The sequence below is a fragment of the Podarcis muralis genome, chromosome 7 (assembly GCF_964188315.1).
Source record: "Podarcis muralis chromosome 7, rPodMur119.hap1.1, whole genome shotgun sequence".
Classification (NCBI taxonomy): domain Eukaryota; kingdom Metazoa; phylum Chordata; class Lepidosauria; order Squamata; family Lacertidae; genus Podarcis; species Podarcis muralis.
Window position 1 is genome coordinate 17,239,571 of NC_135661.1, and position 23,940 is coordinate 17,263,510.

Sequence of the window (23,940 nt, forward strand, 5' to 3'; positions counted from 1 at the left end):
AAGCTAAGTTACAGGGAACCAGGCAGAGGGCCTTCTCGGTAGTGGCACCCGCCCTGTGGAATGCCCTCCCACCAGATGTCAAAGAGAAAAATAACTACCAAACTTTTAGAAGACATCTAAAGGCAGCCCTGTTTAGGGAAGCTTTTAATGTTTAATAGGTTATTGTAATTTAGTGTTTTGTTGGAAGCTGCCCAGAGTGGCTGGGGAAACCCAGCCAGATGGGTGGGGTATAAATAATAAATTATTATTGTTGTTGTTGTTGTTGTTGTTGTTGTTGTTGTTGTTATTTGGTCCCTGGAAGATTTTACAGAAGAAAATGTGAGCCTTGAGCTAAATAGGTTTCCCTGCCCCTTGCTTTGGAAGCTCAAAGTGTTGCGTTGCGTTGCTTTTCATTTTTCAATCTCTTACTAGAAAAGCTAAATGTCTACCGATATTTAGTTTACTGTTTGTCTCAAGCATCAAACTTATTGCAGAAAGATGCTATATGAATACTTTTGAGTTCACGGATTGATTCGTTGCGCAGGGAGGTGGTACAAAGAGAAGGGCAGGTTTATACCACCACCACCCCTCGACCAAATATCCTGCTTCTTCACCCATGCTAGCTATTGTTTCTTTTTTGATGGCATAATTTTAGCATTCAGAGGAACACAAACATTCGCGAAACAGATGCTTGCAGACTTGGCTGTAACTCAGGAACAGCCCAGGCACAATTCCAGCACTGAATAATACGTCTTGCTCTTATGACCTAATTCATCAACACTGTGTTCTGGGTGGGGAAAAGAATATCTTGTTAACCGGAAAAGAGCTATATATTGAGGGAGGGGGAAAGACTAAATAAAGACTTAGCTGTCTATTTTCTGCAAACCTCTGACTTTTTGAGAGCCACTGATAAGGGCTGCATGGCATGGACATAGCCTGGCTCCTTGGTTGCCCAATATCCCTTCCAATGACAAGTTACAGAAATGTAGGAGCCGCTGTGGTGTAGTGGTTAGAGTGTTGGACTAGATAGAACCTGGGAGAGCAGGGTTTGAATCCCGACTTGGTCTTGAAGCTCTGGATGACCTTGGGCCAATCACTGTGTCTCAGCCTTACCTACCTCACAGTGTTCTTGCGAGGATAAAATGGGTAGTTGGAATGTGATCTCCTTGGAAGGAAAGGTGGGCAATAGACGATATAAAATAAATGGCTTTGATGTGGCACCCTCCCTCAACTGTCTCATTTGCCCTGGCATCACCTCCAAAGCCTTCTGGGTCACTATCAAGCTCTTGGCTAAGCAAGCGGGCTTCTGGCAACCCCTTTCTTTGCCTTCATTAAATGCTACAGCTGAAGTTAGGCATGTAAGTGTCAGTTAAGGGTCCCTGCTTGCTTGAAACATTGGATAATTTTTGAGGAAAAAACTAATGAGTTTGAGAAGGCAACGGGAAGGGTGCTAACTCAGTTCCAAAGCATCCGCTGTGCATGGAGAAGGTCACAATTTCAACACCCAGATAGGCCCCTGCCAGAAACCCTGGAGAGAGTGTGGATAAATGGGAGCTAGATGAACCAATGGTTTGGCTTAGTAGAAAGCAACACTTTATGTTCTTAGTAATTTCTTGCTTTCACAAGGCTCTTTTCCTCTATTGTCCTTCTTGTCAGTACTTAGAACTTTCCCACCAGACAAATCCACACTCTGACTTCACATCCTGCTTATATTGGTCTAACACCTCATCCAGTTGATGAATGTGGACCAGTTATTTGTCTACTCCTCTCTCTCACTCACTTCCCCCTCTGTCCTTGCCCTTTTCTACACAATATTTACAGGTGTGTTCACACATTGCGCACCCTTTTCCACTTACTTTTCTATAGCGGTAGAGCGGCCGTCTGATCCAAAATCTTTAATAGTAGATTTGTAGCTGATTTGTCTCCACCACTGATTTTTACTTCCTTTATGAACCTTCCCTGGTGTCAGGATCCTTGGGTGAGCACCTTTTCTCAGTCCCATCAACATCAGAGGCAGGGTTGATGGTGACATGAAAGTGCCTTTTCTGTGGCTGCTCCCAGTTTCTGGAATTCTCTGTGTTCAGTGTGAATGTGTACATGATGCTGCCATGACTTACTGTGGTTAACAGTTGGCCAATGGATCCCATTGGATCAGTGGATCAAATTTGACCAACAGACCACTATGTCCTTGGATACACAATGGACTGGATCCAGAATATGTTGGACAAATTTACTTTCCACTGAAATCAATAGAACTTTACTTACAGCTAACTTGCTCTATTGATTTGAAACAAGACTTTTAACCCATTCTAACCAGATCAACACCAAGCTCAGCCCACCTCAGAGCTTTCCAAAGACTGGCTCCTCTATCCCAGCATTCTAGAAACATACTTTCTGATCACCATTGACAGTTCATTTCATCTCAATACAAAGACATTTCGTTAGATCTAAAAAAGGATAGGCAAATCAGTGTATTTCTGCACTGTGTCAATTTCAGACATTTAAGGCCATTCCATCGCATTGCTGCATGAATCTAGGAATTAAAGGGAAGACTGCATACAAACATTTCTATTTAAATACTGCAAAGCAGCATTTAAATATGTGATTATCTCAAGGTATGCACATCTCTAAAATATTATTTTAATGTACCTGTTTGCTTATTTTTGAGCCATGAACTGTATGACAAAATTAAGAAAAGTGCAAATTCTACATCTTTTGATCTGGGTGGTTGGGATCACTTAAAAAGGAGGGCCAAAGGAAATTCTCCATTCTTACTCTGAAAAGCAGTGGCAGGAATATTACTAGAAGAATCTAATTGGCTCAGTTTTTAGCACTCATTTTCCTGCAGGAGGGGAAAAAAAGTCTCAACGTCTCCCCACACCCCTTTCTCCTGCTGCAAAACTCTGGTTTAAGAGATCTTAATAGGCCTTTCTGATGATATATATTTCCCTCCAAATGGTGCAGCACAATTCAATTAACTCAATATCAGGCACGCCTGATGATAAGTGACATTATTGATGCCACCATCTGGCTTGGATAATGCATGTATAAAATATGTACACTAAAACAACCCTTCTTCCAAATGCTATACTGGCCAGGAAAAAAACAAATAAATGTTGCTCTGCTCTGTAGCCTAATCTCAGAGCATCTAAATAGGTTTCGCATTATGCAAGAGACAGTCGTTCCCATGCTGCTTTCTAGAAAAGTCTGCTCATTAGGCATATTCAACTTATGTCTCTACTCAAAAGCACCCCATGGAAGGAAGACCAGGAGCTGGCTATGGGGAGGGGGGAGGGGGGAGCTATGGCTCTATTTGATAGAGCACAAACATGGTAAACTTTCAGTATGGGCAAGCCTTTCTAATTATCCAGTCTTCACAGAAGTCGGGCAGGTCACCAGAGGGTGACCTTCCTCCACCCACCCTCTTGAAAGCCTGAAGGCATTTGCAAACACTGTCCCAATCACTGGCGCGGGGCGACGGGACCATGCTATAATATTACACTCCCCCCCCCTTAGGTAGCATTGCCCCAAGATTAAGAACGCATTGCCCCTTAGACTCTAAAGGTTTACACTAGGCATGTGCTCAGTTATTAATTGTAGGCGTCTTCATCTATTTCCAGTATATTTACAGATTCTCTTTTGTTACTGATAATGCACCATTCCAGGAGCCTCAGAGAATGGGAAAACCTTTTGCTAGGCCATTATGGATGGCTGAATCTGTCCAATTTTTGTTGTTGTTTCCCTTGAGTTTCCTATACAGTGGTACCTCGGGTTAAGTACTTAATTCGTTCTGGAGGTCCGTTCTTAACCTGAAACTGTTCTTAACCTGAAGCACCACTTTAGCTAATGGGGCCTCCTGCTGCCGCTGCACAATTTCTGTTCTCATCCTGAAGCAAAGTTCTTAACCCGAGGTAATATTTCTGGGTTAGCGGAGTCTGTGACCTGATATGTATGTAACCTGAAGCGTATGTGACCCGAGGTACCACTGTATCTCCAAGACTTAAAATCAGTTGCCCACATTTCCATTTTGCAATATATTTTTTTCAAAAAAGCTCTCATGAAAATTCGTTGGTGCTTTTGTTTTGATTTCTGCTCTGAAACCCATTCTTCTTTGCATATTTGTCTAACGTACACATTTCTGCAAAACGGTTCCCCCTAATATAAATGCATTGCTTTCTTCTATTTTTCATTAATACGTGCATCATTCTAGTATATACTTTTTGGTACACATCACTTGGCTCGAGACCTGCATTGCAAAATTCAGACGAGTGCCAATGTCAAAGGACGGCTGGGTTTGGGTTCATGTATTGTTTCGGAAATTGTGATTACAGCCACCTTTAGATGCAAACTGGATTTCCTCACCATCCCTAGTCATGATGCTCATCCCAGAGTTGTTCAGAGGTGTCAAGCAGTGGGGGGATGTTAGCACCACCTGGCTCAGCTAGACCTGCTGGGGATGGATGAATCAGTAAGTATATGATGTGTGCTATTTTGGTATGTGTTCACCCATGTCAGTTTTATCCTGCTTCCACAATGATCTGCATTTATTATTCTTACTTCTGGAATTTATATACAGTGGTACCTCGGGTTATAGAAGCTTCAAGTTACAGACGCTTCATGTTACAGACTCCGCTAACCCAGAAATAGTACCTCGGTTAAGAACTTTGCTTCAGGATGAGAACAGAAATTGTGTGGCGGTGCGGCGGCAGCAGTGGGAGGCTACATTAGCTAAGGTGGTACATCAGGTTAAGAACAGTTTCAGGTTAAGAACCAACCTCTGGAACAAATTAAGTCCTTAACCCAAGGTACCACTGTACTGTCCTATACCCAGAGGTCTTAGGGCAGTTCACAGAACAAAATCAAAATACAAAACCACAAAATACATAATCAAAATAAAAGCAACAACCCAATACTCCCCCTATTAAACAGTGACGACAACTGAACGTTTCACATTTAAATCTGTATTTCTTTTCCTCTCAAGGTACATATTTCTAAAGGTGTTTTAAAATGTGTTTTGATTTTATTTTTTATCTGAGAACTGCCTTAGAACATTTGGAAAGGGAGGGGGGAGAACAGATGCATAGCTATAAAGCTGCAATTCTAACCCCACTTACGAAGAGGTAAGCCCCATTGAATCCAATGTGATTTACTTCTGAGTAGACACGGGTAGGATTACACTGCAAGTTTTGATTATTATTATTTTTTGCATTCATCGAGGGTGCCAATAGGGCCAGAACTTGTGTCAGAGTTCTCAAAGATCAACCTTCTCAAGCACTGCTTTGGGTCAAGCCCATGGATAAGTCTGCATGTTATCTCCAATGAAATTTGTCCTGTGTTCATCTCCAATGAAATTTGTCCTGTGTTTCTGTGTTTCCCCATAGAAAACATTGCCGGAACATATTATGAAACACCATGTTTCGTTAAAATGCCCTATTATTATTATTATTATTATTATTATTATTATTATTATTATTATTATTATTATTATATAATGAGTTTATATACCACCCTATACCCAGAGGTCTCTACCCTGAGCAGGCCCATTGAAATTCACCAACCCAGCTTACCCATGGGCACTGAATCCAATGGGTCTACTCTGAGTAGGACTAAAATTGGCTAAAACTCTGTTAGAAAACATTATGTCCCTCTCCAAAACACTTTGGCTCTCATTTTTGCAAGACAGTGATCCAAGCTTCTTTTCATTCAGCCCAAGGGGCCAGGACCTGCTCAACTTTGGCAGAAACTCTCAGAGTTCACCCCCCCCCAACCCTTTCACTGCCATGCCAATATAGAGACCGTTACGTCACCCGCCAGTCTTTGCCCTGCTGCCTAAGTTAGAAATGCGGTTTTGGAATCCCAGGAGAGCCAGCGGTCCAAAATTTGTGGTGTTTTGTCTGCCGCTGGGGCTGGTGATTTAAGGTTTGTCAGAGAATGTCAGAAAGGCCAGGAGGCCGAGGGCTTCCTGATGATGGAGGATTTTCTTTCACATGACCTTCCTGAAGTTGATTTCGGGCCCCAGACAGCGCGGCCTTCAGCTTTGACAGGGGCCGGCTGGCAACAGACTCCTGAAAGCTCTCTGGGGGCTTTCTAGCATTCTTAAATGAAGAGGGGTGGGGGTGGGGGCTGTGTGCCTCTTAGGCATCCAGATTATTATTTCACAAGCAATCATCTGGGTAAGTGGGATAAGAGAGAGATGCGTCCATGTTAATGCCAACCATTTTGCTGTTCATTTCGTTTTGTGACTGGAATGGGGGAAGGAATTCGTTTAGTTTGCCTTTTAGTGAATCTGCACGTCCCAAACTAATATGCAAACTGAAACACAGCTCTCTTTTGCAACTCACACCTTTTACAAATTTTGCAATGCATTTCTCAAACTAGGTAAAAAAGTTAAAAATACTTCTTTTGGTCCGTCCCCACCCCCACCCCATCCTGCTTCTACCCAAAATGCATTCTATTTGGGGAAATTTGCTTGGACAGATGGATTTGCTAGGCAAAACTGTATACAAATGCATGCATGTTAGGAGAAATGTGCATTAAAACACATTTATGAATGAATTTTTGTATGAGCCATTCCAGCTTTGTGAGCATTCATTTGCATTTCAGCAGGCAAATGCTCAGTTCAACCACCATTCTGAAACACACTATTTTTGAGTCATCGTTTTCTTTCAGTAAAGTGAGCCAGACAATCTGGGCACATGTGTGCATCAAAGGAGAGAGAAAGAAATTATACAGAAATAGAGTGCTTGAGTTCCTTGTGGCAGAAGGCGCAAACACCAAGTGGGCCTTGCCCAACATGAATGAAAAACTGCAAGCCAGTAGCATACAAATATTTCTTTTTAAATCCTAGTACATAGTCCCCAATATTGTGGGATTCTTCTGCCCTCCCCCTCTGAAGGGGACTCAAGAGAGTGATGACAAGCCAGAGGGCCTTTTCAGTTGTGGCACCCTATTTATGGAATGCTCTCCCCAGTGATGTCCACCTAGTGCCATCACGGACTCCTTTTCAATGCCACTATAAATATATATGCATGCAATTTTTCCTAGCATACATATTTTTTGCAAGCTTAAAGCACACTTTCCCCTAAAATGCATTTCTCACACACATTTGCTGTGGTTGGAGAATTGCACCACAAAATTCAGAGAAGTGTGCATTTCAAAAGAGAGCACTGTTTAGATTTGCATATTGTTTCTAGAAGTGCAGATTAGGGAAGGCTGCATTGAAATGCAAACAGGTCTGAATTTCTTTCCCTTCTCTAGCTATTTGTGCTCATATTTGTTTTCCTTTGAGTCCTCGAGGCACCCTCAAAAGGCAACATATAACACTGAGCACCAGGGAACAACACAAAATGCATTGGTGTGTTCAGGAACAAGGGTGGAAGGTTCAATTTCGGTCAACCTGGGCAGACCAGGTCCATGAACTTTCCTTGACCAGCTTCCGTGCTCCCATTTGGAATGACAAGGCCAAATATCCAGTAATTAAGAATCAATAGCTTCTTAGTGCACGTGCCAATTAATCAGGCCGTGGTAAGGAGATTAACACTTCTCCACAAGAGTTTTCTCCCATCTTTATCTCCGAGAAACTCCACTGAATCGAGCAGAAGCAGTTGGTGGCTTGAGTCCTTGGTAACAGCTTGGGTTTTCAATATTGTCAATACCATAATGATGTAGGTGATTAACCGTCCATTGGCAAAGCCCTTTCCCCTCTCAGTTAATGTAAATAAATGGATGAGGGCAGAGCACCCCTTATATCATTAGCATGGCAACCTTTTTGTAAAATCAAGTTGATCTTGCCTGCTACCTCTTCCCCAAAGCCCTCGGACACTCTTGTTGACCCCCCCCCCTTTAAATTGCCTGGGTTGGCAGAGAGATGTGAAGCTAAAACAATTCTTCATTAGCTTAGAACCCAGTTTATATCTGCAGATTTATGTAAGCCTTGTGATGCCAAGGGAATGAAGGATGGGTGTCAACACCATGTGAGTGAGATAACTGAAATGAACAAGCTAAAGGAACACAAATACAACATTACTTTCTTGTGGCATACCAGAAGGGTGAGCAGACCTCAAGCTTGTGGTATCTAACGTGTCACATTTTGTTGCTAGAACCAACTGGTGCATGAGGCATTTATGGTGACCGAACCAGATTCAAAATGGTGACTTGGAGGTGGAGCCAGTTGACCTACTGTGCTCCATGAGTCATACAGGGATAGCCTCTGTATACAAGCAAGCATCTACCAATGTGTTCTTAGGAACCAGGGATTCTAGCACTGCTTTCAATAATAGATCTGATTTGGCAATCTATTCACACGAAAATGCACCCTATGTTCCCCTGTCTAATGTCTAGCAATATGAGAGGGGGGGGGGAGGGAGAATAGACTCTTGTTAAGAGTCAGAAAGCCTTGCAGATCTACTGCAAATCACCCAGATTCCTTTATAGCAACACTCCCTGCTGGAGGTGTGGGTGTCATAGCTGCACCAGAAGTCATATTCTTAATGGAAACAAGAGAACTGGAACTGTACAAAAGATATCATACTGGCATGAACTGCTCAACCTACATTTTCTTCTGGGGGGCAGGAGTTACCCCCCTTCCTGTTAAGACATGCACTGCTCCGCGCAGCTTTCAAACTATGCTCACAGACTATTTGACCAGTAATTTCTTTTAACAGGCCATCAACTAGCCATCTTGGTGTCTGTGGACCAGACCAGAGCTATGACATGGGACATTATATTATGTTTTGCCCTTGATATAACTCCTCTAGGGATGGAATCCTCTATTCATTTCAGAATCTTCTAAAAGGTCAATCAGATTAGATGAAAATTAGATGGTTCCTGGCCAATGTAGTCAAGTTTGTTATCTGTCAGGTAGCTTTCAAAGCAGTGGTAAAATTACAGGCTAATTTTTTTGCCCCCAAACAGCATCAGCTGCCATGACTGAGTAAAAAAAAGTACAGATGTCAAACAGATGTCAGCAGGGTTGGGTATTCTTGGTGGCCACCTTCTGGCTGCCATATCCCACCCACAACAGGCGTCATTCTGGGATGTTCAGTGTGTGTTTGGAAATGCTAGTACCCACATGGAGTGGTTGCTAATGATGTAGGAAGACGCAGTTTTCTGTTTCACTGCACGCAGCACTGTTTCTTTTTTGCTGCAGTTCGGCTTCCACCAAAAACTACATTATTTGTCTTGCAGCTTGTTGTGGTGAAACTATGCAACTTATGTAATATACGTGACAAATTATGAAGATTACATTGAAATGAATGGAGTAGAACAGGCTTCCTCAACCTCGGCCCTCCAGATGTTTTTGGCCTACAACTCACATGATCCCTAGCTAGCAGGACCAGTGGTCAGGGATGCTGGGAATTGTAGTCTCAAAACATCTGGGGGGCCGAGGTGGAGGAAGCATAGAGTAGAATAATGTAATAACAATGGGGGGGGCACTGCAAATGGGGGAAACCTTGGTCAATTGTGTATCCTTTGTTGACTGAAAGCAACAACACCATGTACCAATCGGAAGGTGGTGGACTCTCCTCCTCTGGAAATTTTTTAATAGAGATTGGGTGGCCATCGATTAGGGATGATTTAGTTGTGATTCCTGCATTGCAGGGGGGTTGGACTAGATGACCATGGGGGTCCCTTCCAACTCTATGATTTCCATTCCGGACAAGGGATGAATAAGCAAACATCAACAATTTATGTTTCTGTTTTTGTCAAAAGACTCTAACATCCCTAGTAGCTACCATGTCGCTCTTTTTCTGAATTCCCCAAATATGGGGCATGTTAAGGAGGAGAGTTTAAAACAAAAATCCCAAATGTATTGGAGGGGTTGCCCTTTACCTCCCCTCCCAATATCCCCCACCAGAATTATGAAAGTGGACTCTTTATTTCCCTTTTTGTAAATAGGGTTACAAAAATTGTGGTGGTTTTGTTTTTTTTTTGGGAGGGGGTGGAGAGAGATTTTGGTTCAATCCCACCTTCAGCCCCAGTGTAGGACATTTGCTCGGGAATTGCCAGACATGTAAAGATCAAGATGGCAATTGTCGTTTGTCCGTTAAACTTTGTTCTGCAAGGCGTCCAGCGGCTGTTTTGCTCCTGCCTCTGCGTTCCATGCTTCATTTCAGGAAAATCAAGGATGCAAACTTCTTAGAGGTACTTAGTTTCCATGGTAACCTAAGCTGACCTCAACATTATTGTTCTCAAGAGGGGAACTGACTTTACTATATGTTCATTCACTGAATTAATGGACTCCTCGTTCTTTTACTAACGGTGGTCTAACAATGAAAAAAAGAGAGGGAGAGAGAAATGCTGGGTTTTTTTTTTTAAAAAAAAAAAAAGACACACACTCTCTCTCTCCCTCAGACAACTGTCCAGTCTTTTGTTGAAGGGCTTATTGCAATGAAGTGAGTCTATTTAAAGGGGGGGGGGGAGAGAGAGAGATTATAAAAATCAACTCAAAGCTGCCTCTGTTGTGGCAGCTAAACACACTTTTATTTCATAGAGTCAGAAACTATAAAACAAGCAAATTGAAGTGCTGAACGAACCTGAAATACCACAGCAGAGTGTGTTGAAAGTGGATTTGAGATATAACCGATAGATATTGTTATACAGAAGGCTGTGATTCTTAGCCGCTATTGTTCAGTTTGTTTCTCAAACCACAACTGGACCCTCACTCATTCCTCCATTTTTTAGTTTTTAGTTTTGAAAACAAGACGGACGTAAGAAATGTAAATAGACTTGGGAGTGAGATAACATAACTGTGGGTCACCATTAGGGAAGAGGAAAACCCCGTACTGCCCACATTTTAAAGTGAAACCACCTGATTTTTAGTTCCCGGACTAGAATGCAGGTGGAATGTGTACTTCTCTGCAGTTTTGATACAAAAGGCAATGTGTATGCTATGGGGGAAATGTATCACAATTCATCTTTTGGGCGGGGGGGGGATGTAAAATAGATGATAGATGATAGATAGATAGATAGATAGAGAGAGAGAGAGAGAGAGAGAGAGATGATAGATAGATTATTTACAAAATGCTTAATAGAAGGGAAAGGCATGAAAAATAAATGCATTTCAGAGCATTTTTTATTTTAAAAATCCAAAACTGTGATGGAGCAGTGCATGTTAATTAGTGCATGGTCAGGCCTGCACAACACATAGCTCTTCAAAATTTCACAGTTATGCTTTTGGGGAACGACCAGGGTTCATTTTCGGAGCAGCTGCTTTGAATGCAGGAGTTCAATCCCCAACATCTCCACTTAGGACTGAGGGGAGACCCAAAAAGGTCTGGTTTACCCCATAGCTGCAGCCTTGTATTCAAGCAGAAATCAGCTCTCTCTCTCTGCTTTTCCAGTACGCATCTTTACCTCTAGGTCACACATCACAGCAAACCCTACCCTCAAAACTCAGGCTTTGTCCTTCTAACTATCTCAGAGCTGGAGGAAGTGCCCCACTCATTTGTCATCTGCTTTCTTAAAAGAACCCTTTTGCTTTCTTAAAAGGGTCTGTCACCTTTCCCTTTGTTCTCTTTTAACACTTGCTGGCTCCAGGGGTTAACACCCTATACCTAGATTAAATTATAACACTTACTGGATCCAGGAGTTTAGAGGAGTCTTGCACCCCACAAACTCATAACGTTATTTTAATAGTCCCCAGGGACAGATTCTGCTATTTATTCAATAATTTTTTAGCATGCCAGTTAAGTGGTTTCTAAGTCAGAGGGTTTGCTGGCCAATGCAGAAAGGTTTGTTACCTATAGGTAAGGATGGAAGAAGGCGACGGTTTCTGTTTTGCCGCCTTCATCGTCCACAGCACTGTTTCAGTTCTACTGCAGTTCATCTCCCACCAAAATCTACATTGCTTGTCTCACTGTCTGCTGTGACGAAATCGCACAATTTGTGTAATTTATGTAACTACGCAAATTGCATTGCCGTTACATTATTGCACCCTATTCAGTTCAAAGCAAAGGAAATGCAATGTAACTATGTATTGTCTGTGGAATGAAAACGACAATAACAGTGAATGTGAATGATATTTGCTAAATACATTTCCTTTCTGGACATGGGATGTGGAAGTAGACATGTGCAATTTCCGCTCTTGTTCATTCAGATTTCTCCAACATCTCTACTTATAGGAGCCCCAGCAGTGAAAAAATCAAGGCACTTTAAACAAAAACAAAAACCACGCTAATTCATTTGAGGAACATTTCAGGTTTTGACAGCTTCTGAAAACGGATATGTTTAAAGTCACCCTTTGACTGCCTTGTTTTGTGTGTGATTTATATGGCAATAGCCATTGGCTGCAAACACATAAAATCTGGCCGACTGATATTTTTAATAACACACCCTTCCCCAAATGAATATGTTCACAAGCACCATAGCTTTGAATGCATACTTAAAAAAAACACAAAAAACCAGGAGAAGAACTGAGAACATTTGATGCCAATAAGTGCAAGGAGTTTTTCAGAGGATACAAAATAAACATCATGGTTTGCTTTGCACTGCATTGGAACTGCAGGGAATCTGTGAACTTTGAGCAACTCAAGTTAAAATCTCCAGACCAAACGTGTGTGTGTGTGTGTTTCGTACTGTTATTATAAACGTGGCAAAGGCCTTTGGCAAATTGGCCCAAGTCATAATTGCTCCACAAAAGACAGTTAACAGTTCCCCTGCTCTTCTCTAACTACCTTCCTGACTTCCCATTGAAGCCTAATTTCCCACTCCTTGAGGTCATCATTCATCAGCCCCTCAGATCCCACTGGGGAAGGCCCAGCAGACCTTTTCTCTCTCCCTTATAACCGGAGGCCTTTCTCTTTTTTTTGATGGCCCTGTCCTCTATAAAATGTCTCCACTCTCTCCCAGTGGGGTGAGCTATGTTTATAATATCCAAATAATGATTTCACAAATTATCATAATTATCAATCAATCATCTTCTTTTGAACAATGCCTTCTGCAAGTATCAGATGGCTTGGGTGACCTGTAGAGTGTGTGTGTGTGTGTGTGTGTGGTTGCGCAACATAAACAGAGAGAGATTTATTGGCTCCATGGCTGCTAATGCTTCTCTGCAATGACATTTAGTGAATTTGGGAATAAATCTGCCCCGATAACTGCCAGGCTTAGATATGGGATGCAGTTTCTCAGAGCTAAAGGATTCGGCTCATCAAAAGAATAAAAGTAACAACAACAACAAAATTTCTCCAAATTTCTATAAAGATATTCTCCCTTCTATTTATTTGCAATACAGTCTTCAAGAGTCTCTAGTGCTCTTCAGGAAAACAAGGTCAGCATATATCAAAAGGGGCTTTCCCCGCCAACGTGTTCATTGCATTTTGCATAGCCTTAATCACATTTATTACTTTAAAAAAGTATTCATAATGCGAACTCAAACAGAAAGGAAAGGTCTATCATCTTAAAGACTGATTATTTTTTTTTAAGACAATGTTATCTCTCAGTCTCCCCACAGAGTTCCTCCTTGTTAATGGATAAATCTGGACTCGCCAGAAAGTCACAGAATAAATTCAGAGCCTCCCCCCACCCCCACAACCTTCTTGGGCAAATGTCTATCCTATTTGATTTTGATAAGACGGCTATTGAGCTTTAATAATGTTGCCTATCCATTTCAGCTGGCCCTTAACATGTCTCTTTATTTGTCCCTAAAGCCTCTTCAAGCAATGCCTTTTTATTACAAGTCTCTCCACATGGTCTCTGGGGAGACGGGGTTGACAAAGAGTGATAGATAGATAACTCTATAGATTATCTCCCACAGCTGTTTTCCCTCCAGTAGCCCCCTTAGGCGATTCCCTCTAAGTAAACAGAGGCTAAAGGGGGGGGGGAGAGCATACTGGAGAAAGATGTCTTCCAAGGTTCTTTAGTCATCATGCTTGGGGAAAATAAAATTAAACAGCCCACACTAGACTGGCCTGTATGGATGCTTCTTTCTTCCATCTTCTCTGCATTTTTCAATCATCCCCCCCCCCCAGGGGAAAGAGGTCTTACTTTGCAAATGGCTTATCATGCACTAGAAAAGTATGGAGTGTGGTACCCTTTCTGACATTAGAAACAGAGAGGATACAAAGCTGCCTTTTAGGTTTATTTCATAGAATCATAGAGTTTCTCCCTCCTCTATATGACATCCTTTTATATATTTCCTACCTCCCCATTTTGATCTGCACCAGGGTTTCCCAAACTTAGGTCTCCAGCCATTGTTGGACTACAACTCCCATCATCCCTAGCTAGCAGGACCAGAGGTCAGGGATGATGGGAATTGTAGTCTAAAAAAACACACACCCGGAGGACCATGTTTGGGAAACCCTGATTTATGTCATTCACTGGAGGGACATTACTACCTGGATCCTCTGCTCTTCCCAGCATTGCTTTGCAAGGAGCACACCTTGATAAAAAACAAATCCATACAAAATGGGTGAAATACAATAGTAACCTTACTCAGAACAGGCCCACTGAAGCCAGTGAAGAGGATTTAAGGATGTAAGAAGAGCTGTGCTGGATCAGGCATCCTGTTATCGCAGTGGTCAACCTATGGGAAGTCCATATGCAAGACCTGAGCGCAATACCACCTCTCCCCACCTCCAGTTTCCAGAGGCTGGTATTCAGAGGCAAACTGTGTCCAACAGTGGAGGTAGTAAACATAGCCATCATGGCTTGTAGACATTTCATTAAGTCTTCATCTCTATAACCTAAGCACCGCTTTGTGGCATCCCTTGCAGAAATCAAACATGATGGATTCTGCTCACACCTTTAGGGCAGAGAAAGGCAGTGGTGCAGGGTGATTTTTCATTCTTTACTCCTCTCCACTGTCTGGCGGTAGTTCCTTCTGTTTAGCACCAAGTTCCTTCACAAGCCATTAAGCTTAGACTTGAACTCTTTACCCTACTGCTTTGACCTCTGTTGGCCTAGCTTCAAAATCCGACCGGCCTTCAGCAAATTTATAACCTCATAAACCGCTGGTAGTGCTTCTTTACAATGTGTTTAGGCTAGAGCCTATGTCAAATATTATAATTGTCATAGTTTATGTTTGCAGTTGGTGGGGGGTGTGTGTGAATTAAGGCAGGAAAATGAGGAACCAACCAAACTGTGGATAGTGAATGTCCAGTTGGCCTTCTCTCCTCCCTGCCACCTCACTGTTCAGTTCAGTTCTGCATCCTTCTGCACACCTGCCCAGAAAAAGGCAACCAAACTTATCAAGGCCATGAAACAACATCCCTAAACGAAGAAAGGTTGGAGCGTTTGGGACTTCTGAGTTGAGAGAAAAGGTGTGCAAGTGATGACATGATAGAAGTGTACAATATTATGGATGTCATGCATGAAGTAGGTAGGGAAACATTTCCCTCCCTCTTTCAGAACACCAGAACTCATGCGCATCCAATGTGAATTTGCTGTACCCATAACTCCTGCACTTTTATTTCACTAATTGGTTTAATTGGTTTTTGCAGATCCTCTAAGCTGTTATATTTTAACAGACATAACCTGTTTCACCAGATTCATGTTGCTCGAGTCTTTTTTACGGGCGTCATGGCAAAGTCTACATGAATATTTGCATGCATTTCTGTGCAAATTTCTCCTTTAAAAAATCCCGCGTTATAGTATGCATTTTTGTTGCTGTTTTTGTTGGAGAAGAGCACTGCAACATCGAGAATACTGCAGATCTTGTTGGATAGCTCTGTTTATTTATTTATAGCAAAATAAATAAATAAATAACTTGTATGTGGCAATTACATTTTTTAAAAAAATCAAAGCGGTTTACAACAATTGTACACACACAATAAAAGCCACATGGTTATAGATCACTGACTAGTTTATCTTAACTGCCTCCATAATCCCAATGGCAAAGAAAAAAAAAGTTTTCAGCAAATGTTTAAAGGCCAGTGTAGAAGACACCTGCTGAATCTTTACTGGAAGATGCCTGGACCAATGACAGGAAAGGTGGCCTTCTTGATAGTTCCACCTCCCTCAGAAGTTTCTAGAGGTTTCCTGGAGGAGGGCCTTCTCTGTGGCAGCCTCCTAGGTCATGGAATCCCCTCCCCCACAGAGGTACATCTGGAAACTTCACCATATAACTTTTGCTGAATGGTGAAGAAATGCATATTTACCATGACCTTTGACACCTAACATGTGTGCTTTGACAGCCCCACCCTATTCCTACAAATGCCATCTGGTGATTTGTTAATTCAATATGATGATTTGTTGATTATTCTATATGATTTGTGCTGTATTCGTAATGTTCTATTATGTGCTATCATGCTATTCTTATTTATTGTTTGTAAGCTGCTTTGGGTTTCATTTGAATGAAAAGCAGCATAGAAATGGAGTAAATCAAATCAATCAATCATTTTTAATTTTTAATTGTTATAACCTGCCCTCAGACCTGCTGATCAAGGGTAGGTCATAAATTTAATAGCAGCAGCAGCAGCAGCAGCTCAGTTTCATGTCAAATGAACCATCACTTTGAGAAATGCAAATTAGGTAGGTTCACATTTTAAAAATTGTGAGACATTTAAGGAGGATGTTTTAAAAAAATCAAAATAAAAAATTGTATGTGTGCCTCATTGCAATAGCAAGCATTTAGAGATAAGCTCACATTGACTGGGTACAAATGGAATGGGACTTATTGCTAACACATCATGAGAAAGTCCAGGAAAACTGCAAAGTGGCTTCTAAAACAAGGAGGATGGGATTCCATTTTTGGGGGTGATAAATGAGGTTATGATAATAAGGACTGTCCCCACATGGCTTGGGATAATAAGAGCCCTCCGAGGTCCAGACAAATAGCCGATGAGTTATGAGATGAACAAGGTAAAAAGTTCAGCACTACTGCAAGGTCACAGGGTGGTCAACAGAGGGCATTTCATGTGGGACATCCCCCCACCCCAGCCCTCAAGTTTAGCTTCTAAAGGAAAAGATTATTTGCCTCATCTCATCCTGGAGAGAATTGGAATAGACTGTGTTGCGTATAGATATGTCTATGTATCTCTTTTCAAACTGCCTCTGGAGCCAGCCAGATCTAGAGTTTCACAATGTTTGGCAGAAGCTGCCCGGGTGTTTCGTTTTAACTTTCAGAGCTCAGAAAGTGTCATTAACAAGACAGCCATACAAAGGGGGCAGGGAGAGAGTTGCTCTAGTTTTCAATCTGAAACAGCAATGGTTTCTTAAAAGGAAGTCTCTGGAGGTATGCTACCGAAAATATGGGATTTCATAAAAAAGAAAATAAGCCAAAGTGAAGCATAGAAAGAACACCTTTAGGCAAACACATGTTGCCATTGCCTAGATAGGTGATGCAATGAAGCATGCCCTCCAACTCAGTTAGTTGTTCCACTAAAACTGCAAACTGGATAGACTTTGGCTGGGATAAATGTAACAATTTGGCCTAATTCAATAAATAGGCAATGGTAAGCAGGGCTGCTGTGAGATCCCAAATAACCCTGCTAGCATTGTCAGATTAGAATATATTTTGGGCACATTCATACTGCTTTAAAAACTCATGGTTTCCCCCAAAAGAGTCCGGGGAGTTGTGGTTTGCTAAGTATGGAATTGATGCTTTTGAATTATGGTGCTGGAGGAGACTCTTGAGAGTCCCATGGTCTGCAAGAAGATCAAACCTATCTATTCTTAAGGAAATCAGCCCTGAGTGCTTTAAGAAGACATCTTAAGGCAGCCCTGTTCAGGGAAGTTTTTAACGTGTGATATTTTACTGTATTTGTGGTTTTTATGGAAGCTGCCCAGAGTGGCTGGGGAGGCCCAGCCAGATGGGCGGGGTATAAATAATAAATTATTATTATTATTATTATTGTTATTAAAGACAGATCCTGAAGCTGAGGCTCCAATACTTTGGCCACCTCATGAGAAGAGAAGACTCCCTGGAAAAGACCCTGATGTTGGGAAAGATGGAGGGTACCAGGAGAAGGGGACGACAGAGGACGAGATGGTTGAACAGTGTTCTCGAAGCTACCAGCATGAGTTTGACCAAACTGCGGGAGGCAGTGGAAGACAGGAGTGCGGAGTGCCTGGTGTGCTCTGGTCCATGGGGTCACGAAGAGTCAGACACGACTAAACGACTAAGCAACAACAACAACAACAACAACAAGTATTGTAGTGTTGTAGATGTATGGTGTGAATGTGGCTGTGGTGTGACCTCTAAAACTCATGTCCAATTAAAAAACAAAACAAACCAGTACTAAAGGCTAGAAAGACAGCAAGAATCAGGATTCTCTGTCACCAAAATCTGCCAGGCGTGATGCCTGACTCATCGGAATCTGCCAGTCCCTGTCCTCAGATCACCCAAAGCCACAGTATCCCCACCACTGGTTCAGTAGCATATTCCACGTTCTGCCCATGAATCAGCAACATCTGCAAAGCTCCACACATGATACAGCAGCATCGGCCAGGCCCTGGCCATGGCTTGACAATCTAGCCTACAAGGAAGTGCCCTGGCCCCAACTCCCTCAATTCGAAAAGCTACCACACTGAAAATGCAGACTCACTGCTACTGGGACATTTGTCAAGAAGGGTGTTCTGGGCTGGAGCTCTGCATCCAGATTTCGATCTTCCTGGATTACTGCAGTGACCGTGTCACCAGCAAAGTAGCCTTTGGAAGGGGCTTTGCAGCTGATTTTCAGTTGTTTGGGCCTTGGGTGGAGAAGGTTTTCACTGATACCAGTTGTGGTGCTCACACAGGGTCCCCGGACGTTTCACCGTCTATTGATCCCTGTGCCACCACTTTATTTCTCGCTGCCACCACCCAGGCCCTACCTGGTAAAATTCTGAGTCCAGTCAGGGTTAAATTGGAACATAAACTTTATTTATCACAGTTTAACAAGTGTGTGGTTTCATAAACCGTATCAGTCAATGGGGTACCTATCCAGACCTATAACTTCCGCTACCTGCTCTCACTCACTAAACCACCTCTCAGATATTTACTTGTCTTCCTAGCTCCTAACTGTTCCTGACTCAGCTTATTTCACTACACTAACTCAACCTACCCACAGACTCTATCCCCATTCACTCCCACTCCAATCAACCACCCAACTCCCAATGAACTTCTCCCTTTGCCCCTTCCAGAGCTGGTTTTATAGTCCTTCTGACTCCACCCCCCTGGGTTCTGATTGTGTAACCTGTTTAACTATTTCACCTCCAGTACTCTCATATGTTAACGTCACAACAGTCCCCTTCCAGCATGTATAGCTGACCACATGGTTTCGAAGAGGTCCGAGAGACGAAAATTTTAGGCGACGCATTCGCCTCCACAGAGTGGACTCGAAACCTATTTATAAAAAACAATTTTATTTTCAGTGCCACAGAGGATTTCTGAACTTTTGTCCAGCTTGACCCAGAACTGAGGCCTACATCCTACCTGCAAATCTGTCTTTCTGTCTGCATCCTGAGCCCATAGACAACACACAAGCGGAACCCCCCGCACAATAAATAGGGCATTTCTGTTCCAATATGCAAACGACACACTCAACAAATTTAGGTGGATATTCAGGAGACATATATCACACCCACTTCCTCGCCCCTGGAACAAGGAAGCAGTCTAGGTCCTGTCATAACCAAATACAGAAGTTGCACAACTTGGACAAGATCAAAAGGCATTTTTTTCTCTCCTACCTTTTTAATGCAGCCAGCTTGCAACGCTGTCTCAGGATCCGTAAGCATTTGCTGAAAGCAAAACAAAAACAAAGGTCACTTGGCAGATCTGGGGAGCACTGAGACAATGCAAACCATATTGAAATAATACGGGTAAAAGTATGATTTTAGACTGGGAAACAAGCATACAGTGATTTGCATACAGCGATAGCACTAGGAATGGGTGAATCTGTCAGTTTGGGTATCTCGTTTTTCCTAACTTAAGTTCTGTTCTCCACACTTCCACATCAATGTGTTTGCAATTTCATTTTGTGGAAAGCCCTCATGAAAATTCACCAGCGAATTTCCCTGAATATACGCATTTTCTTTGTGTGAAATTTTGCCTGGTGTAAATGTTTTTTTGGCAAAACCATTTCTCCTAACATGCAACAATGTTTTGTATATTATCTTCATTGATATAGACATTCATTTGCACACTTTACCATAACATATATATATATATATATGTTTCTGCAGACGTTGTTTGGAGAACTGCATTACAAAATTCAGAGAAGGGCCAAGTTCAAAGGATGGCTGTGTTTTAGTTCGCATACCGCTTCGGAAACTGAATTAGGTTGATTCACTTTTAAATGCAAACTGAATTGGATTCCTCCCCAGTCTCTAGATGGAACGCAAGGAAGGTTAAACCAGGCCTTCAAACCGAATAGAGAATTCCAGGGATGTGGGAATCAATCTAATTCTCATTTGACATATGTTCCCCTCCCACTGCAGTCCACTCCATTCAATTTCTACATCAATCTGCAATTCACACTTAAAAAAATAAATAAATCACACTAAAACATTGAATACACATTTAAAATATTATTTCCCTCTCAAAGCACGCATTTCTAAGTGTATTTGCTTTTGCTAAAACATGCATTTCTAGACATATTGCCTCTCAAAATGTTACTTTTCGTTGTTTTTGAGCTGAGAACAGAGTCATAGGTTAGAACTCAATGCAGTGAATTGCTCTGTTACAGCAAGTATTCCTGCTTGCCTGACTGAACCATCTTCCCTTTCCTCCTCCGGCACCTGCCTCGATCTAGGGCAGGCATAGGCAACCTCGGCCCGCCAGATGTTTTGGGACTACGACTCGCATGATCCACAGCTAACAGGACCAGTGGTCAGGGATGATGGGAATTGTAGTCCCAAAACATCTGGTGGGCCAAGGTTGCCTATGCCTGATCTAGGGGTTATCCCAACCCTCCAGCGCAGATTTAGGAGAGGCATGGGAGCATACAGGGTGTGGGGTGGGGAGGAGGAGAAAAGACTCTTTGTGCTAGTGGAAGTCCTTCCACTGGCTTTTGCTAATGGAACCAGGTAGTTAAATCCAGCCCATGGTATCCAGGAACTGCAAAAAAACACACACCAAAAAAAACTGATGGCTAGCTAACAGTGCAATTCAAACTATAGGAAGCCAGTGCAATTTATGGCAGGATAAATTATGGTGATGTAATTTACCCCTTTTCCAAACTCTGTTTAGGAGTGAGGAGGCAGAGAAGTAACAAGTCTTGGAGGTAGAGTTTGACTTACACCATGCTGTTTGCCATGTAACTTTTCCCAGGTTGCCAGGTCACATGACTGAGCTGAATGGAAATTGAAGCAGGGGCAAGTATTCTTCTACCCCAGGCTTCATCAAACTTGGCCCTCCAGATGTTTTGAGACTACAATTTCCCTCATCCCTGACCACTGGTCCTGCTAGCTAGGGATCATGGGAGTTGTAGGCCAAAAACATCTGGAGGGCCAAGTTTGAGGAAGCCTGTTCTACCCCATCCTGCCATGCCCCATCATTCCCTGGAACTCCCCTTTTGGGGGACTTCCCCCAACCCCTGCTGACCTTTCTTTATCTGGGTTAGCTGAGCCCCAGCTGAACCACGATGGCGTACTTATGCTGGTGTGTCTCCAGCTGAGCTAGCATGAGGACCTTCAGTCAGCGTATCCTAACTGAGGCCTGACACAGTGAATTCAATCAGAAACCTGCCTGTTCTAAGCTCCTCTCATCCCAGCAGATCTTGGGTTTGGCTCCTAAGGTCTCGTTTACATTATAGCCTGCGATCAGGTGAGTTTTATACTGGAATTTGCAATTATCAAATTCTCCAAGCATCACTAGCTCACACTCAGGCCTGGTTCACATTTCCATTAATTACCATACAATGAGCTGTTGGATATGTAAGCTGACTCCATTCAAAAGCACCCTCATTAAGGGGATAAGCAGGACAATATGAACATGTCAACTAGCATGTTCTCTCTCTCATGGTATATACATGCATGCAGTTTGTTGCTTAAAGACTCCTGTCCCAAGCTTAATTTTCACCTCTGCCATGACCTACCAAGTGGTCTTCAGAAAGCCCCTCATTCTCATCCTCTTTCCTATCAGGAAGAATTATTTGTTTCTAAGCACGGCAGGGATGTTGTGATAAACTAAACAGGTGATGGGCAAACATGAATTATCCCAGTTGATTGCTTGCAAAAAGGGTCAGGGCGCCAGAGATGTGCTGCAAGCATGCAGAATCATGGCAGAGCTCTGTATGACTATGGATCGTATCCAATGCTATTCCTACTCAGAGGAGACCCACTGAAGTTAATGGACATGACTAACTTAGATTCACTGCTTTCAACAGGTCCACTCACAGGAGTATTTTGTCAGAGACAAGCGTGTGTTGCTCCAGGAAAGAACAGGAAGCCCTTTATACTACAGTCGTTCCTCAGGTTACAGATGCTTCAGGTTACAGACTCCACTAACCCAGGAATAGTACCTCAGGTTAAGAACTTTGCTTCAGGATGAGAACAGAAATCACACGGCGGCAGCAGGAGGCCCCATTAGCTAAAGTGGTACCTCAGGTTAAGAACAGTTTTGGGTTAAGAACGGAAACGGACCTCCAGAACGAATTAAGTTCTTAACCCGAGCTACCACTGTACTTCATTGGTCCAGGTGGATCCAATGGTGAATATGGATGGGTGAAGTCGGTCCAGATTCCAATGGTTCTTCATTGAAAAGCAGCCACCTACAGTTTGGTGACATGGGGGAATCTGTACAGAGCCGACAGTTCCACACACACCCTCACCACCACATACTGCAGTTAGGAGCAGATTTGATTGTCAAAACTGGAGAAAAGAAACGGGCAACAGCCATTTGAGGCAAAACCTGTTCTTTGCCAACTAACTGTGGTGCCATTTAGACTCCCTTCACTGGGGAGGGCGCACTTGGAATAATGTGTCCATTCTACTTGCTTTGCCTCTAAAAGGGATATTGAAGAGCTGGGAAAAGGTTCAGAAAGGGATAGCCAAAATGATCAAGAGGTTGGACAACTCTCTTATGAAGATAGGTCACAACATTGGGGGTTTTCTGGTTGGTTTGTTGTTGTCGTTTTTTTTTTTAGTGTAGGGAAAGGTGAGTAAGAGAAGGCCTGATGGAGGTGGGCAAAATTATACATGGTGCTGTGATTGTGAAGAAAGTTTACCTCTACTTCTCCCTCTACTAGAACTCAGGACATTCTGTGAAGCTGAATGCCTAAAGATTTATGGCCGACAAAAGAAAATACTTCTTCCCACAGCAGCACATAGCTAAGAGAAGTAGTGGTAGTTGCCAACATGCCTGGTTTTGAAGGAGAATTAGACAAATTTGTTGAGGCTATCAATGGCTGCCAACTATGATGGCTGTGTTCTACCTCCACTGTTGGAGGAATCACGCCTCTGAATACCAGTTTCAGGGAATCACAGGTAGGGAGAGTGCTGCTGTCCTCAGACCCTACTTACAGAACTTCCCATCAGCCTCTGACTGGGCAATGTGAGAACCTGAGAAGAACGTAAGAGCCCTTCTGGATCAGGCACAATTAGTTGAGTATCCTGTTCTCACAGTGGCCAAGCAGATGTTTGTGGGAAACCCAAAAAGTGTGTTAGTTTAGATGGCCCACTGGCCTGATCCAGCAGAACTCGGGTTGCATCCAACTAAGTTCTCCTCAGAACAACCCTATGTAAATTAATGAACCTAAGTTAGCCATGTCTATTAACTCGAAAGGGTCTACTCTGAATTGGCTACAACCTTTTCATGCTTTTACAGGGCCCTTCAGACATCTATTTACTTACTCTCTTGCACATAAATGTCTGCCATTTATTTCCATGGGGCCGATAAAGGTCTTCAATCAACGGGAAAGTTGTGGTGGAGCAAATCTACTCCCTACACCTAATCATGGGTGGTCCAGTCTCCACCAACACGGATCCCTTTGCCCCTCCCATCCTATAGATCATTGCCATACACAGGGCCCACGTGTAGACATTCCCCTGGTTTCTTAATATTAACAGTAATCACTCATTATCATCGTCAGGATTTCAGACCTA

At 42.7% G+C, this 23,940-nt stretch overlaps 1 protein-coding gene across 6 annotated transcripts in view; it reads right to left on the bottom strand.

The window, feature by feature from the left end:
- The window catches only part of PRDM16 (PR/SET domain 16), a 458,346-nt gene that overhangs the window by 184,282 nt on the left and 250,124 nt on the right, over nucleotides 1-23,940 (bottom strand). For all 6 annotated transcript variants that reach the window (XM_028740965.2, XM_077931318.1, XM_077931316.1 and 3 more), the window contains one exon: nucleotides 19,585-19,635. In XM_028740965.2, coding sequence (XP_028596798.2) covers nucleotides 19,585-19,635 — 51 coding nt within the window. The remainder of the gene's footprint in view (nucleotides 1-19,584; nucleotides 19,636-23,940) is intronic.